We start from the raw sequence: 18,126 nt of genomic DNA, 5'->3' as shown, positions 1-18,126 counted from the left end.
TATTGTGTCACAGTTCTAGAGGCTTAAAAATGTGAAATCAAGGTGCCAGGAGGGGTGTGGCTCCTGTTCTAGCTTCTGGTGGCTGCTAGACTCACATGCTGTTTGGCTTGTAGATGGATTACTTCAGTCTTTGCCTCCATCTTCACATGGACTTCTCCCTGTGTTTCTCTGTGTCTCTTCCCCCTAACAAGGATACCAGTCACTGGGTTAGGACCTAGGCCCACCCTACTCCTGAATGGGCTCATCTTAACTAAATACATCTGCAGTGACACTTTCCAAATAAGGTCACAGTCTGAAGTACTGGGAGTTTTTCATTGTGGGATACAGTTTGACCCATAACTTCTGTGCTTGTCCAGAGAATGAATTCTAAGGCATTGCCATGATGTGTGTGTGTGTGTGTGTGTGTGTTTGAGATGGATTCTCTCTCTGTTGCCAGGCTGCAGTGCAGTGGTGCAATCACGGCTCACTGCAACCTCCAACTTCCTGGTTCAAGCGATTCTCCTGCCTCAGCCTCCTGAGTAGCTGGGATTACAGCACTGCCACCACACCCAGCTAATTTCTGTATTTTTAGTAGAGACGGGGTTTCACTATGTTGGCCAGGATGGTTTTGGATCTCCTGACCTTGTGATCTGCCTACCTCAGCCTCCTAAAGTGCTGGGATTACAGGCATGAGCCACCGGGCCCAGCCAGTGTATATACTATTTATTTATTTATTTATTTATTTATTTTTATTGATTTATTTTTTTGAGATGGAGTCTCACTCTGTCACCAGGTTGGAGTGCAGTGGTGTGATCTCGGCTCACTGCAGCCTCCGCCTCCTGTGTTGAAACGATTCTCCTGCCTCAGCCTCCTGAGTAGCTGGGAATACAGGTGTGTGCCACCATACCCAGCTAATTTTTTTTTTTTTTTTGTATTTTTAGTAGAGACGAGTTTCACCATGTTGGCCAGGATGGTCTCAATCTATTGACCTCGTGCCCACCTCGGCCTCCCAAAGTGCTGGGATTACAGGTGTGAGCTGCCATGCCTGGCCTTGGCGGCTCACATCTGTTTTTAAATCATATTTTTTAGTTTTTAAACAATACTTAACCTTAGTTATTTAACTTCATTTTGAATCTTCAACTTAGCTAAATCCAGGTGATATAAAACCCAAGTAACTGAAGTTTGTGTATGTAATATAAGTTCATCTTAACTCATGATAAGGGTAAGGGTTTTTAAAGCAGATTCCAGGGTATACATACGTATACAGATGGTCTCCGATGTTACAACAGTTTGATTTATGCTTTTTCGACTTTATGATGGTACAAAAGTGATATACATTAAGTAGATACCATACGTTGAGTTTTGATCTTTTCCCAGGACAGTAATCGGTGGTACGATTCTCTCTTGGGGCCGGGCAGTGACCTTGAGCCATGGCTTCCAGTCAGCCACATGGTCATGAGGCAGTCTGATGCCAGGGGACTGAATATCCAACATTTTTTGGATGTTGTGTTTTTGCACTTCATCATGTCTGTGAAGTGCCCATTTTCAACTTTGTGATATTTTCACTTGACGGTTTATCAGGTAAGGCCTTTTGTGGGTTGCGCATCTGTGTACACGCATACATCTGTTGTATACTTGGAGGACCCATTGAAACTGCTCTCAACGTTTTCAGTACTTTGGTTTTAATCTGCAAAATGTGTTGATGACAAATATTTCTCCTCATTGTGTAGATTTTTTAAGTAGTGAAGTTTATTTGGAATTAAGTTTAGTGAATTCATTAATAACCTAGTTGGGTAATGATCTTTTGGCAAAAATGAGCCATAGTTATAAAGCAGTAACATGTTCCTGTGTGGTTTAGAACTTGATTTTGAGAGCAGTTCCAAAGCAGATTGTTTCAGAATTTATTTTTACTTCCTGGATTAAGAGAACTATATTTTTAAAACAAAATAATTGTGTTATGTTTACAAGTATGTGTTGTGTAATACAGTAATTCTCTGTAAAACTTGTCTTCCTAAAACTGGTCTTTCTGTCTATAACAGGAATATTGGTCAAACCTGTCAAAAAATAATCATGGATACCTATTAGTTGTTCAGCTTTGATGTTAGATAGTTCATTATGTGGATTTAAGTTACGTTGACAGTGTGAATTCTTGGGGAAATCAGAATAATTATTGTTTCTCATAATGTTGCTTTACATTTACATTTTTCAGTTTCTTTCATGCCAGTTACTCTTTGGCACTTTCTCATGAGTGTTTAGAAGGGGAATCTGTCATGGCCACAGGCTCTGTCATTGTACATATGTTTAAATGTCACATCAGGGTATTTATTTCCAAATGCATATTCTTTTAAATAAATCCATTATTAAAACAATGTAAAAATCAGAAATTACAACTGGTGTGAATTACATAATACTTTTCTATATTTGATAATACCAGGAAAACGTCAAGAAAGTTGTTAGGAAATTTTTGAAAGTTTCTGCCTCTTTGAAAATATGTTGTCTAAAATTTTAACTTGGTATTTATTTTTTCAGACATCTCTTTATAATCATTAATTTATAGTAATAAAATGGAATGTATAGCTCTCTAGAAGGCACTAAATTTGCACAGCATGTATCTTGCCTACTGTCAACTAGTCAAGACCTCTACCTGGTGTAAAGATGTAAACATATATCATAAGACATGCATAATGCATTCTGTCTGTACCCATATGGAAAGTGAAACCATCCTTCAAGAGCGTCTTGTTTAATGATGTCTAACCCAGACTTTGGTCACCATGGTTCAGTAGTTACTACTCTTTAATTCTTTCTCAGCCATCCGTCCCTTCTTTCTTAACTCCTAGATATAATTTGGTCTGAAAAATACGAATCTAGTTCAATTCTTGAGGAAACTCATGCCTAGGAAATTAATTTACTTAAGATTATATGGGCCAGGCACGGTGGCTCACGGCTCATGCCTATAATCCCAGCACTTTGGGAGGCCAAGGCGAGTGAATCACTTGAGGTCAGGAGTTCGAGACCAGACTGGCCAACACGTCGAAACCCCATTTCTACTAAAAATACAAAAATTAGCCGAGCGTAGTAGCACACACCCAGCTACTCAGGAGGCTGAGGTAGGAGAATTGCTTGAACCTGGCAGGCAAAGGTTGCAGTTAGCTCAAATCGCCCCACTGTACTCCAGCCTGAGTGACAGAGCAAGACTCTGTCTCAAAAAAAAAAAAGATTATACGACTGGGTGTAGTTTGTGCCTGTAATCTCATAAACTCAGCTACTTGGGAGACTGAGGCAGGAGACTTGCTTGAGCCCAGGAGTTTTAAGACCAGCCTGGGTGACATAGTGAGACCCTGTTTCTTTAAAAAAAAAAAAAAAATGCAGTTAATAATTTTGGACTACATTCCAGATTCTTTGTTTCAGTTGAGTGCTTTTTCTAGTACTCCACAGGTATTTTACACAATACTGCTCTCTTTAGTACGCAAGGCTGAATTTTGGGAAATTGCCATTTTTAACCCATAAAGCCCACAAATTCATTATAATTTAGCCTAATAGCATAAATATTGGGTTAACCTCTGGAATCAGGCTTTGACTTTGATATTGACCTTACCACTTAACTACCTGGAGACTTTGACAAGTGACATAAATGTCTATCTCTGTGTTTCCTTATTTATATCCACAGAGATAAAGCTATCTCCAGATCATAGGGCCATTTTGAAGATTAAATGAGATAAAGTGAAGCATTTGAATGTTCACCATAAATGTTAGCTGCTTTTTATTATTACTAGCATTATTTATTTTTTCATTATTATTATTAACATAGACCCGTCTAAGGGCAGAAAGAAATCTGACCAAGAATGGAGTGAAAGTCAGCTGTGAAGTTAAGACTCCCTGAAAACAAGAAAAGAAAAGTGGTAACATCACTCTGTATCCAAGGGCATGGATAAGGATGATTCAGAATTTTTTTTATAACATTGATGTTAAGATACATAGAGAAAGATACACGTACACACACACAGATATATATGTCCATGGACATCAAAATAAGTATAGGTTAGGAAGTTACCCTGGAAGTCAGAATTGAGATAATTATTTTAATCAGCAAACGTTTCTGTTAGAAACACGAGTGGTTGAAGGCAGGTGTCTTTCACCTTGATGCGTGTTGTGTTTAGCACTGGATGGAAAATGGCTATTTTTACGGATGACTACTTTAATGCTTGGTTCATTCGTATGTAATCTTTCTTTTCTCCTTCAATAGTAATGGTCTCTCCTGTTTTCAAGTTGAAAAATGTATTAATTTAAGATAGTTTATGAAGCAATGACATATGGAAGAGGAGATGGGAAATTGTTTCTCAATGGGAAAGTGTTTATAAATGGGATAGGTATACTAAAGGTATTTCCATTTAGGGAAAGAGGAAAGGAATGGTATTAATATATTTCTCTAATATTTTTCCCCCTTTGAAAGTTTGCCATGTTAGGAATCCTGGGGATGGAGTGATGAATCATGGCATTGCTCTGCAGTTCACACTGCTGGGAGCTGCCCCCAACACACACACACACACACACACAGAGGTTGCACACACACTAACACAGGTTTCCTTATGCTCATGAGACTTCTTTTATTATTTAAAATATCTTAAGGTTTTATCTCACCAAGGAGGCCTTTTCTCTTTCTTTCTAGAAAGCCAACAATGAGGCCAATCAGAGTGATACAAGTGTCTCCCTGTCAGAACCCAAGAGCAAAAGCAACCTTCACTTACTGTCCCATGAAGCAAAAATTGGATCTTTTCTAAGCAACAAAACTTTAGATGGCAAAGACAAAGCTGGCCTTTGTCCAGATGAAGATGATATGGAAGGAGATTCTTTCTTTGATGATCCCATTCCCAAGCCAGAGAAAACTTATGGTTTGTGAGTAAATAGTTTTTGAACTACGAGACTGGGGGTTTAAAAATAAATGTTTTCATTTTGTAGTTAAAAAATAATGAACTATGGATGGTTTATAATTATTGGATCCATAAATCTGATTATGCATTGTTAATGCCTTTCATGTTGTAAAACAACCCCAGATTTTAGAAAAACCTAGACATGATTTATTCTAACAGGTAAGTGTAGATTGTCAGCCACTTGCCAGGGCTGTTCCAGGGTGGGGTACAGCAATGATAGAAGAGGGAAGACTCCTGCCCTCAGGAAGCTCCCACTCTGGCAACGGAGTCAGGCAATGAGGGTTATGCTGCGGTGTGTCATGTGATGAGAGCAGAGCAGTGATGGAAGCCCAAGTGTGTGGTCAGGGCAGGTGCATGTCAGCTATCCAATTTGGAGGGGGCCTCACTTGGAGCTGCCCAGTGAGCAAAGAACTAGAGGAGATGAGGGAGTTGCCATGGGTTGATGGAGCTCTGGGGAGAGGAAACAGCAGAAAGCAGGGAGGTGAGTGGGGGGGTAGCAGAGAGAGCAAGATGGGGATCAGATGAGGTGGACTCAGAGATGAGGGGCTGGATGGCTTTCCTTTGAGACTGGAAGCCCTGAGGATCTTGATCTGGCGTCCATTACAGAAGGATCCCAGGGTTGCTGGGGAAGGTTGGACTTGGAGTTTCCAGGTAGGAGGCCATTAATGATTATTCAGGTGAGAAGTGATAGAAGTGGTGGGGAGAAATAGGTGGATTTTGGAAGTATTTTGAGGTTAGATGGAAAAGGATTTACCAGTAAGTGCTAGAGAGAAAAGTAATATCCAGAGTGGCATCATGGTTTTTAGCCTGCAAAACTAGAAGGTTGGAAACCCATTAGATGAAGAATGGCAAGAGGAAGAGTGGATTGCACAGACAGATGGCATGAAAGCCTGAAGGCCCCTGTCGCTGTACTAAGTTAGAGAAGATTGCTAGTGGAAATCCGAAGTAGGCTATTGAGTATATGAGTTCGGATTGATGGAGAGGTCTGGGCTGGAGATGTAAATTAGGCGTCTTCAGTTTGTAGATAATGTGGGTGTGGGAGACTACAGAGGATCACCAAGGAAGCAGGTCCTGCACACCTTGAGGCCAGAGTAGGGAGCTGGAAGCAGTGGAGGAGATGGAACCAGGAGAGTGGTGTCTTTGGAGGTGGCGGTAGGGAGGAGTAGCTGTGTGATGCCATTGGATTTAGCCATCTGGAGGTCAGTGATGACCTTGACACAGTTTTGTTGGAATGGGGGTGTGAGGCAGGTGAGAGAATTGGAGTGCATTCAAGACAGGAAAGGATTGTAGATGACAAATAGTTTTCTGATGAGTTGTAAACGTGTGCAGAGGAACAGGATGGTGGCTGGAGGGGTAGGATTTAGGGCTGAAAAGCGTGTTTAGGTGGGAGAAAGAACAGCTTGTATGCAGACGAGAACTGCTCAGCTTTAAAGATGGAAGAATTAATGATGTAAGGGAGTGAGAGGAGAACTCCTGGAGGGCTGCGCAGCAATGGAATCCCATGCAGGGGCTTGTGTTTGCTGGAAAAGTGGAGAGCGTGTGGGTCCCATTGTAGGCAGGGGGTGGATATGACGGTGGCACCTGTGCACCTGTCACCTTAGTTCATAGTTGAGTGAGGATGGAGAACGGAGGTTGGAGATTTGGAGAGAGTGGAGAAAGTGTGAAATCTTTCTATAACAAAGGAAGGCGAGAGGGGACTGTGGAAACCCGGGGGTTGTTGGGCAGTTTTAAAGGCACCCTTGAGGTTAGTGGTCATGACTTTAAGGGGAGTTCTTCAGCATGGCTGTTTGTGGCTTCTGTAAACAATATTTAACCTGAGAGGTGGCACTTATTTGCTAGTAAACTCCTGTATTGTCCCTTGGCTGCATGTCTGGGTGATGGAAAAGGGCTTCTGAAAAAAATCACAATGCAGAGGTCAATTTAGTTTATAAGATTATCAAACAGAATTCTAAAGAGAGGTGAGCTGATTTCTTACACCCTGGCTGTGCTGATTGTGGTTGGTCTGTAGTTTGCACTCCCTTGGGATACTTTATGGTTTTGAATTTTTAAAGTCTATATTCTTGATTTCCAGCCACTGTGCATATAAAGTATCTTTAAGTTGCTTTTGTTTCAGTGGCAGAATAAAAGTGTTTAGTGGCAGAACATAAGTGCACCGATTAACTGTCCTTGCTTATTGCTAGGAGGAATGAACCTAGGAAGCAACCAGGAAGCCTGGCCTCGCTCTCGGATGCACCCCCCTTAAAAAGTGGACTCAGCTCCCTCGCAGGAGCCCCTTCCTTAAAAGACTCTGAGAGTAAGTGCCCAAAGATGTGGGCTTGAACACTCAGGATATTTTTTGTCTAATTAAGCACTATGATTATTGTTGATTTTTTTTTTTTCCAGGAAAATCACTGAAATAACCTATAATTTTATCACTCGGAAATCTTTCCTGTTAATATTTTGTTACTTCTAATGTGGTCATATTTCATATGTTGTTTTGTATTCTGCCCCTTCCTATACCTACATACCATTGGAATACTTTTTAGTTGATTTTTTAGCTGATTTGTATTATCTGTAGAAATATAATTTTTAAATCATCTCTCCTTTTTTGGACATTTACAGTGACTTGAGTCAGATTTGCTTTCAATTAATTTTTAAAAATTTGTTCAGTGATACCACAGTAAGTATCATAAAATGTTAAATAAAAAACTATTCTGCAGATCATTTTCAAGAAGAATGACCTGACATGTCATTGTAAATGCAGCAGAGCTAAAGAGCACTGATTACATGTGGAATAGTCTAGCTCTGGCACCAGTTACTTTCCTATCTCTCCCCACACACAGTGATAGGAATTTAAAAAGCATAGCTCTAAACAGGTAGGATGGGCAGAGGTCCTTTGGAAACCATATCATAGTAAATGTTGTATTTAATTAGCTTAGTGTTTCAGAGCACGTGTACCTCTTTTGGAAAGTTTCCGAAAGTAGATTCACTAGGAATTTGCAGGATGAATTTTGCATAATTGTCCTTCCGAATCTTTTTGTATTGCTTGATATATTGTGGGACTTCCTAGGGCACAAAGACAGCCGACCTGTTGCTTCTCTTAAACCAGCCGTGTATTTATAAGGTTCGTATCCCTTCCCATTTGCTTCTTTCCTGTGGTTACTGCCACCTTTAAGAAAGGAATCCAGGCCGGGCGCGGTGGCTCAAGCCTGTAATCCCAGCACTTTGGGAGGCCGAGACGGGCAGATCACGAGGTCAGGAGATCGAGACCATCCTGGCTAACACAGTGAAACCCCGTCTCTACTAAAAAAAATTACAAAAAACTAGCCGGGCGAGGTGGCGGGCGCCTGTAGTCCCAGCTACTCGGGAGGCTGAGGCAGGAGAATGGCGCAAACCCGGGAGGCGGAGCTTGCAGTGAGCTGAGATCTGGCCACTGCACTCCAGTCTGGGCGACAGAGCGAGACTCCGCCTCAAAAAAAAAAAAAAAAAAGAAAGGAATCCAGGATATCATGAACGTGTCATTCTGACACTGATTAGAGAATGATCATTTAGAGAGGACGTTGAGAACGAAGGACCAAAAACCAGTGAGGATTGTCACTTTAGTAAATGAAATAGCAGTTGCATTGAGGAAAAATTTAGAAGTTCAAAGGAAAAATAAAATTCATGAAAATAATTAACAGTAGTCTATGAATTCATACCTAACAGGGCTGTTTATGGAAAGTGATGTCTTATAATTAGACAAAAATATTTTTTGGTGGTTGTGTTCCAATAAAGTAGTATTGTTGTGGTTTAAAAAGGGTTGTAGCCGGGCGCAGTGGCTCACGCCTTTAATCCCAGCACTTTGGGAGGCCAAGGCAGGTGGATCACAAGGTCAGGAGTTTGAAACCAGCCTATCTAACATAGGGAAACCCTGTCTCTACTAAAAATACAAAAATTAGTCGGGTGTGGTAGCACGTGCCTGTAGTCCCAGCTACTCGGGAGGTTGAGGCGGGAGAATCGCTTGAACCTGGGAGGCGGAGGTTGCAGTGAGCCGAGGCTGCGCCATTGCACTCCAGCCTGAGTGACAGAGTGAGACTCCATCTCAAAAAAAGGGTTGTAATGCATAGTTTAAGCATCATTAATCACAGTTTATTTTTTCCTTAGTTTTAGGTTATTATGCTCCTGTCATAAAGAAGCCCTCTTATTGAACAACAACAAACATTGATGTGGTTTAGAGACTGTTGTATTCTAAAAGTCACTCTAATGCTAATATTTTCTCCTGTTCACAGGTAAAAGGGGAAATACAGTTTTGAAAGATCTGAAATTGATCAGTGATAAAATTGGATCACTTGGATTAGGTAACTAGATTTCCAGTTTTTGTGTTGATCGTTTTAAAGTGATTATTTTTAGTACGGTAAGGTTGTAAAAGAAGTGACTCAGGCTGCCTACGCTGAACACCTTCCTGCCGCTGCTTATTCAGCAGGTGTTTGAATGGCTTTTACGTGTTCAGGATTACACCCTATGCGAGAGATGGCTACAGCAATAGCCATCATGTCCTCATGAACCTCTGTCTTCATGGAGTTTGAATTCTGGTCAGGAATATGAACATTAAATGGGCATCTACAGATATTTGAGTATAAAAGGGTCAGTATATATTTGTATGGAAATGGCTAGTAGGTTACCTTTGTCCAGTCTTGGCATTCAGGGAAGACCTTTTATAAGAAGTGACTTCTGTGCAGAAGCTTCATGGTTAAGTAGATGTATGAGAGAGAAGGGAAGATATTTCAGTTCAGATAGAAAAATTTGTGCAGAGGCAGAGCCATTTGCTAATACATGGTCCAGGCCTCGGAGAATTCAGTCTAATGGGGAAACAGACTTATTGAAAGAAAAATTGTGAGATGTGTTCAGTTCTGTTCTATGGAGCAGAAGTTGGTAAGCCTGCCATGTAAGTACATTCATTCCTATGGAAGTAAGAGTGTCAGTGTGAACATGACTGAGCCCTGGACAATATGCTGAGAGCACAGTTCTCGTTGAGTGTTCTGTTCTGTACAAGACTGTAGCAGGGTGACAGGCATACTTTAGGCAAACTCATTTATGTCAAGGCAAACTTGCTGACCTGAAGGAATCGGGGCAGCCAGGTTCTCAATGGCCACTTCCTCTGCTCTCTGTGGATGTGCTGCCATCGCTTCCTGGTCTGTACTCACTCACACGCGGGAGCGTTGGAAGACAGCTGCACAGGCAGGTTGAGGAGAAAGAAAACTGTGTTCCATGTGCTTTTAAAACCCAGCCCTGTCGGAGGGGCAGCTCCGAGAATGTCCTTCCCTCTTCTGGAGAGACATTTTGGGTAGTGCAAAGAACTTGGGCTTGGAGTTAGATGGAAGTGACATCTCAGATGTGGCACTCATTGATGGGTAGCGTAGGGAGATAAACTAAACTGCTACTTCCTCATCTGTTAAGTGGAACTAGTAACATCTGCCTTGCTTTAAAGAGTAAATAGGATTTAAATACCTCTTCATACGTAAATTAAAGTACAGTGCCTGGCATGGTAGGTGCCTAGTAAATGTTAGTTTTCTTTTTATGTTACTTTGTTCCCCCATTTGCAGAAGAATAAATGTTCCCTGAGCCGCCCGGATTCTTGTTCACACAGTGCCCTGGAGTCCTGGTAACTGAGTTGCTGGTGTGCCGCCCTCTGCTCTTTGTGCGTCCTGGTTGCTGGCTGGCCAGCTAGGTGGGCCTGCCCCCTTTCCCTCTCTTGTGCTTTTCCTGTCAGCTGTGGTTGTGGTTGCCATTAGATGTTCTTTTCCACTCAACCTCAATGGCTAACTGCCACTGGAGACTTGACTCCTGATCTCTGCACCGTGATGGCTGCCCTGTCCCCTTTGTGTTGTTTTTTTTCACTTTTGTGGTGTTTCACTCTGTTGCCAAACCTTTTAGCTTTTTTCTCTTGACTGCTCTGTTCTCTTACCAAAGTGAGGGTTTTCCTGCCTGTTTCTGAGTGGGGAGCTGCTGAGAATTCTCATCCTTAGAAGGGAATGTGGTTGCTGGGGCTGCAGAGTTGCTGGGTACAGGCAGGAGGGTGGTGTGCTCCTTCACTTCACTCTCTCGGGACTTAGGCTTACCTCGGGTTGGAATTGGGGTGGTTATGCAGGTGAGAACTACCAGTTCACTAGCTGGATGTTTGTCATTTAGCTAGGCATTAGGATTCAGTAGAAATAAAGATTTATTTAGTTTTGCAACAATGTTGTGTTCTGTCTGGGTTTTTCACATTTTAAATATACAGTACTCTAGGTATTTTGAGTAATACATAGAGAGATGCTAGTGGACTAGCCTAGGAGAATAATGATGTTAGTGATAAGTGCCTGGTGCTGTACTAAGGAATTATTTTATTTAATTCCTATCCTATGCGGTAGGTTTTATTACTATCTCCATTTTTACAGATGAAGAATCTAGGTTAAGTAACTTGCCCACGGTCGTGCTGCTTTTAGAGTCCCGCTGCATCACACAGAGCCCTCACCATTGTGCTTTACTGCCTGCGTGTTATTTAGACAGTACTGAAATAATCATTTCAATGGGAACATAAATTCTGAGTTCCAAAGAAATAATCTACAAATAAAGCTTTAGAGCACAATCTATTTTAGTTTGGCAGACAAATATTAATTAAAAGTGCCCAAATGGAGTGCTTATAGATAGGTACTTTGCATGTTTAAAGCAAGAGTTACTAAACTTTTTCTGTAAAGGGCCAAATAGTCTATGTTTTAGGCTTTGCTGACGGCATGTACTGTGTCTCATATGGTCTTTTTTTTTTTTTTTTAAACAATCTTTAAAAATGTGAAAGCCATTCTTAGTTTACAGGCTGAAAAAAAGCAGGTCATCAGCCAGAGGCAAGAATGAAAGTAAGGAAAGCAGAAGGCTGTCAGGAAGTCCGGGCCAAAGATGACTGGGGTAAGGGCAGATAAGACAGAGGGTATGGGATGGGGAGGAGAGACTGTCAAAAAAATGAAGAAAACAAGAATCCTTGGCCTGAGGGCCAAAATTTACTAACCCTTAAAGTAATGTAGTACAGGTTGAGTATCCCTTAACGCAAATGCTTGGGACCAGAAGTGTTTCGGAATCTGGATTTTTTTGGATTTTGAAATGTTTGCGTTTTTGTTACCAGATGAGCCTCCCAAATCCAAAAATCTGAAAGTCTGAAATGCTCCAATGAGCAGTTTCTTTGAGCATCACATTGGCACTCAGAAAGTTTTGGATTTCATTCAAGTTTGGATTTCAAATTTTTGCATTTGGGATGCTCAACCTATATGTATTCTGTTAATCATTTTGACACTGGCTTAAATTATTGTTAATACTAAACAATACATAACCAAGAAGTCAGAATCTAATGTGTTATAGCACATTATTCAGTAAATACCTTGTGTTTTGAATTGACTACAAATGCTAGCAGGTGGGGAATCCAGTTAGCTTCCTTTAAATCCACATTGCAGCCACAGCTGTCCTCGCTGTCTCAGCTCGGTGTCCACCTCTGCTCTCCTCACTGGCCTTCATGCATAGGAACACCATGATGGGTCCTTGGAGGCTGACATTTTAGTAGCTGCCACTGCTGGTTTTACTTAGCACTTGCAAACCAGCCACATACGCAGTTTAATCAGATTTCCACCTCTCCTGCTCAGCCCTGACAGTGCCTAGTTTGCCCTGACAGTGCCTAGTTTCTGTCAAGCACTTGCAGCCCTTTAACCTTTGAGGCTAATTGAGGCTCTCAAGAGCTAAGTGAGAGGAGAGGAAGCTGGAAACGTCCCTCCTGACTGCTTATGGTCAGGGATTTCCAGTTCATTACTGGGCAAGGTTTGAGTGTAGCAGTAACAAGGATTCATGTTTACTTTGTTTGCTGATATTCTTCCCACCCCGTATCATCTACCCATCTGTCTTATCTGTGGGACACCTGCCTTGACCCAAGCCTTTACCCCTGTTATCTTTGACCTGGACTTTCTGACTGCCTTCTGCTTTCCGTACTTTCATTGTTGCCTCCTGTAAGCACATTTCTTCTTGCGGTGGTAAGATTATCTCCGGGAAAAGAGAAGTGAGATAGTGCTTCCCTGGACTTTGTCACTCCTGTCTTCCCCTACCCCACCCCAGGCGAGCTTCCCTTTGTATCCAGGCTAAGATCCTTATTGCGACCAGCCAAGCTCTCATGATCTGGCTTCTGCCAACCCCTCTGATCATGACTCCTTTTTTCTCCCTCCACCCATTCTGTTCCCCAAATTCATTGTTTTATGGTTGTGTGACTCCCTTACTGGTGGTTTTAAAAATTTTTTTGAGACGGTATTTTAAAAATTTAAAAATAAAATAAATTTTTAATTTTGGGGTAGATCTTGCAATGCCAGGCTGGTCTCAAACTCCTGAGTGCAAGTGATCCTCCTGCCTTGGCCTCCCAAGTAGCTGGATTACAGATGTGCGTCACTGCTCTGGGCTGCACTGGTGGTTTTTCAAACCACCGCACCCTTCCCCACCTCAGGGCCTGTCACATGTTTCCTCTTCTTGGAACACACTGTCCCCAATAATTTGTACCTCTGCAACCTAGGTTTCCACTCAGTTGCATCCTTGGAGTTCTTCCCAATTGCACTAGCAGTATTTGGTTTATTCCACTGTTTCTCTGCACTAGAGTGTTTGCTCCTTGAGATCTGAGATACCATCTTAGTCATTGCTATACCTCTAGGGGACCTAGTCATCACTCATCTGCTTGATAAATTAATCATAAGATTTGACCATAAGAGAATTACCTTGTCTAACTGTCTGGACAGAGCTTGAATCCCCTCAGCAGTCCGACCGATTTAGAGACAGTCCAGCCTTATCTGAGGGAGGATCGAGGACAAGGCCCACAAGATCTTTGAACGGCTCTGTCACGTCAGGTCTTCTTTTGTGATCCACATCTTCTGCATGTGGCTGTACATAATTCCCGGGTCTTTCGTAGGCCATCCATTCACATTTTAAGTTGGCTCTCATGTGCCTCCAAGTCTGCTTTGAGGCTGACAACGCTTTTTCCTTATCTAGCCCTCAGAAGTCCTGGGAGGGAAAGGCTGCTGATCTGCAAATTTGTCCTTTATAGCCTTAAGTTGATCTGAAGGTGCCCTCTCTATCAAAGGCTCGTGGTGCACTTTGAGAAACTGGTAACACTGCCTCACCATTCACCATCCCACCTTCATTCAGTTGCCTTTTATTAAGATCTTACTGTGGCCGGCCGGGCGCGGTGGCTCAAGCCTGTAATCCCAGCACTTTGGGAGGCCGAGACGGGCGGATCACGAGGTCAGGAGATCGAGACCATCCTGGCTAACATGGTGAAACCCCGTCTCTACTAAAAAATACAAAAAACTAGCCGGGCGACATGGCGGGCGCCTGTAGTCCCAGCTGCTTGGGAGGCTGAGGCAGGAGAATGGCGTGAACCCGGGAGGCGGAGCTTGCAGTGAGCTGAGACCCGGCCACTGCACTCCAGCCTGGGCGGCAGAGCAAGACTCCGCCTCAAAAAAAAAAAAAAAAAAAAAAAGATCTTACTGTGGACCAAGGTCTCTGTTAAGCACACCATGTACCTGAATCCTTGTGTTAACTCTGATTGGTGTGGCTTTGGCTGTACGTCAGAGCTGAGGACATGGCCAAGAAAGGGCACCTTACATTCTCAGGTGGCAGAGCTGTTGAGTGGCAGCTGAGCCCTGCTCTGTCTGACTGAAGGTGCCCTTTTTGCTGTGCTCCGTGGCCTCTTCACACTTCGTGTTTTTAACTTTTATAACGAAACCATTAGCATGTTGAAAACTCTCAGTAGTTCCTCTAGTACCTAGAGGGGATTGTTGATGACTAGCTATTGCTATATGCCATTAAGTCAAGGGACCTTATTAATCGTGAGCGTGCCCCATGTTAATTGCCTTAGAGTACCTGGAGTAAAGATGAGGTGTTAACCACATTTTATAGTCTCTTGTAACAGTTTATTATTTCTTAGGTATTTCATTTGTCATTTGTCTTCATATTATATATGCTAAAAATGTTATTTCTAGTCCAGGACTTTTTAAATGATGCAATATAATTAATTTTTTTAAAGGAAATATGTGTTTAATGGTAGGTAAATTGTGATGTGTATTAGATATAACATATCTTTTCTTAAACTTATCAGGAACTGGAGAAGACGATGACTATGTGGATGATTTTAACAGGTAAGAAAAACTATTGGGCAAATATATACATATTTATAAACAATTTCCAAACACAAACCAGACAAAATTACATTTGGTGCTTATTTTAGTGTATTTGATTCTGTTGTTCATATTGATTGAAGGTGAAGAAAAGATAGTTAATCCAAAATTAAATATTTGACTTTAGAGCATGTTTTTGATTTTACATTAGAATGTAGACACATTATGTTCAGGAAACTTGGTGGTAAGAATGAGATGAAGAGAAACATTGAAGAATTAATTGAGAAGTCATTTAGAAGCAGTACAGTTGCCATGTTGTAAGTGCTGAATTTCTCTTCCTTCCATACCTTTTTGTGGCAGGAATTGTCTCCATTTGACTTAAAATAATGACGCTCTCAAATTAGGTTTTTGATTCAGATCACATTTCTTAATATGTGGTCTGCCCTAGTAAGATTGCCGTTCTTTTTTTTTTTTTTTTGAGACAGAGTCTCACTCTGTTGCCCAGGCTGGAGTGCAGTGGCACAATCTGGGCTCACTGCAACCTCCCTCTCCCGGGTTCAAGCCATTCTCCTGCCTCAGCTTCCCATGTAGCTGGGATTATAGGTACGTGCCACTACGCCTGGCTAATTTTTGTATTTTTAGTAGAGACAGGGTTTTGCCATGTTGGCCAGGCTGGTCTTGAACTCCTGACCTCAAGTGATCCACCTACCTGGGTCTCCCAAAGTGCTGGAATTACAGACAAGAGCCACCATGCCCGTTGATTCCTTTCTTATACACAGAAATATAATACGTAATGTAGAAGTAATATTTGTTGTGGATATGATTCGAAATTTTAAATTAGATGCCTGAGAATTTTATTTAGTTGACAGATTATCTTTCCAATTGGAAGTCTGTATTTTTTATAATTTATTATACAGTTTTTGAGAAAGAGCATGATGTAGTAGATGAAATTGTAAAAATCTGGGTTGGTTTCTTTCTTGCTATTGTGACCAAAGTCACTGCTTTGAACCTTCGTCTCCTCATCTGTTACATTGACTTGACTGCTGCTGCCCTTGCCATATTATTTTAAGGGTCAAGCAAGACATTATGTATGAAATTAATTATAGTTAATGTTATATTTTACTTAAAGGATGAAAAGAAATATCTGAATGTTTAAAGAATGGTAGTTAATCTCTTTAAATGTTTATTTTAAGAGTTCTTATTTTTTTTTCCCCTCCTGAAATTAGTACCAGCCATCGCTCAGAGAAAAGTGAGATAAGTATTGGTGAAGAGATTGAAGAAGACCTTTCTGTGGAAATAGATGACATCAATACCAGTGATAAGGTGTAGTGTTCTGCATTTCCCATAGAGCGCTTTTTTTTTTAACCTATTTGTTGATTTACTGTAAAACTTCAAAAATTCATACTAATTAGTAGAAAAACAGTTGAAAATTATGAAAAGTCATGACACAGTCCTGGCTCGAGTTTATAAAGAATGTCTTTGATGAATGTGTAAGATTGGTTTTGGTTGTCACTTCCTTTGGTACCCAAGTCTCGCTGCTGAAATACCTGAGGATTATTCCTGGGGTACTGGAATTGCTGTGGATTAAGAGGGATCAGGGTGGGTCAGGCCTAGTGAGAATTAACCACCTGGTATCATAGATGGAAGTCAGTGTAGGGTACTGTGATCACAGGATGAAGCTGAGCCTGGAGTGCAGAGAGTGTGGTCATCTTGGCCAGTTGCAACATCTGAACATGCGAGCCACGCTGGGCTAAAAACCACAGGAGACAAGACAGTAGACTATAAAGTTATGAGTCCATATTTGAGATCCAAACTTGACCTTTTTATGTAGGCAGAGAACAGAAGATCCTTCGCTGGTGATCTGTAGCACTGCAGAGTCACCTGTCAGCACCCACATCAAGCTGTCCCCAGCTCAGACGAGTTTATCAGTCAGGTTGGAGGTTGCCATGGCTGGGAGGGGACTTGCTTTCCAGAACGAGGTGGGATTCTCTAAGCATTGTGATCGTCACACAGGGAGAAGGCCTTTGAGAGAGGTAGCGTTTACAATGCAACCACACAATCTAAGTCAGCAACATCCATGTTTGCATTCTTATTCTTTCATATATTTTCTTAGTTAAGCTTTAACCTTTGACCCTCAGTTTCTTTACTTGTAAGATGGAAGTATTAATACCTATGTGATAGGATTATTTTGAAGGTTAAATGATACTATGTAAAGCACTTCTCTAATTCCTGATGTATTATACCCTTATAATTATAAATTTAGCTTTCTCTTTTCACCCTGCGTCATCCTGAAGAGGCCTGAAAAATGTTACTTTAAAGTTATACCAAAGAAACTATAGAAGAATTCTTTTTTTTTTTTTGAGGCGGAGTCTCGCTCTGTCGCCCGGACTGGAGTGCAGTGGCCGGATCTCAGCTCACTGCAAGCTCCGCCTCCCAGGTTTACACCATTCTCCTGCCTCAGCCTCTGGAGTAGCTGGGACTACAGGCGCCCGCCACCTCGCCCGGCTAGTTTTTGTATTTTTAGTAGAGACGGGGTTTCACTGTGTTAGCCAGGATGGTCTCGATCTCCTGACCTCGTGATCTGCCCATCTCGGCCTCCCAAAGTGCTGGGATTACAGGCTTGAGCCACCGCGCCCGGCCAGAAGAATTCTTTAAATGTGAGGTAGAGGACTCGAATAAATGACTGTTAAACTAGGATTTGTGAAATGATGTGGGTTGAAGAGGAGGCGTGGCATCCCTTTGCCATTGAAGGCCTTGGATGGCGTCCAGGAGTCTGGGCTTTATTAGGCTGCTTCTCACTGGGTCCTACTCACTGGGTTTAGCATATCAATGTTCTTAGGAATTTTCACTTAAAAGCTTAAATTTAGATAATTTTGCCATTTATTAGCAGCCTTTTACATAGAATGGACTTTGACAGTCAGTGTACTTCATCAGGAAGCATTTTCTAAAGCCTTCTGTGCAGAGAATTGATACTGGGCACTTGGGGAACACAAAAGCATTTGTGTTCTTTGCGGTAAGAATACAGCAATTTGGTCACCTTTCAGCCAAGGTGACCACAACCAGTGTCCATTAAGCACCTACTATTTAGA

The 18,126-nt window shown here is 41.7% G+C and overlaps 1 protein-coding gene across 4 annotated transcripts in view; it reads left to right on the top strand.

Annotated features, from left to right (window-relative positions):
- CEP43 (centrosomal protein 43) overlaps positions 1–18,126 on the top strand; it is a 60,353-nt gene that overhangs the window by 35,148 nt on the left and 7,079 nt on the right. For 3 of the 4 annotated variants that reach the window (XM_033234235.1, XM_033234237.1, XM_033234238.1), the window contains 5 exons: positions 4,646–4,872; positions 7,088–7,200; positions 9,155–9,223; positions 15,019–15,058; positions 16,264–16,360. In XM_033234235.1, the coding sequence (XP_033090126.1) occupies positions 4,646–4,872; positions 7,088–7,200; positions 9,155–9,223; positions 15,019–15,058; positions 16,264–16,360 (546 nt within the window). The remainder of the gene's footprint in view (positions 1–4,645; positions 4,873–7,087; positions 7,201–9,154; positions 9,224–15,018; positions 15,059–16,263; positions 16,361–18,126) is intronic. The other variant, XM_033234236.1, reaches the window with a different exon arrangement.

Source organism: Trachypithecus francoisi, unplaced genomic scaffold, assembly GCF_009764315.1.
Source record: "Trachypithecus francoisi isolate TF-2019V2 unplaced genomic scaffold, Tfra_2.0 Lachesis_group15, whole genome shotgun sequence".
NCBI classification, from domain to species: Eukaryota; Metazoa; Chordata; class Mammalia; order Primates; family Cercopithecidae; genus Trachypithecus; species Trachypithecus francoisi.
The sequence above is the reverse complement of the archived record's forward strand: the minus strand, read 5'-3'. Positions and strand labels throughout refer to the sequence as shown.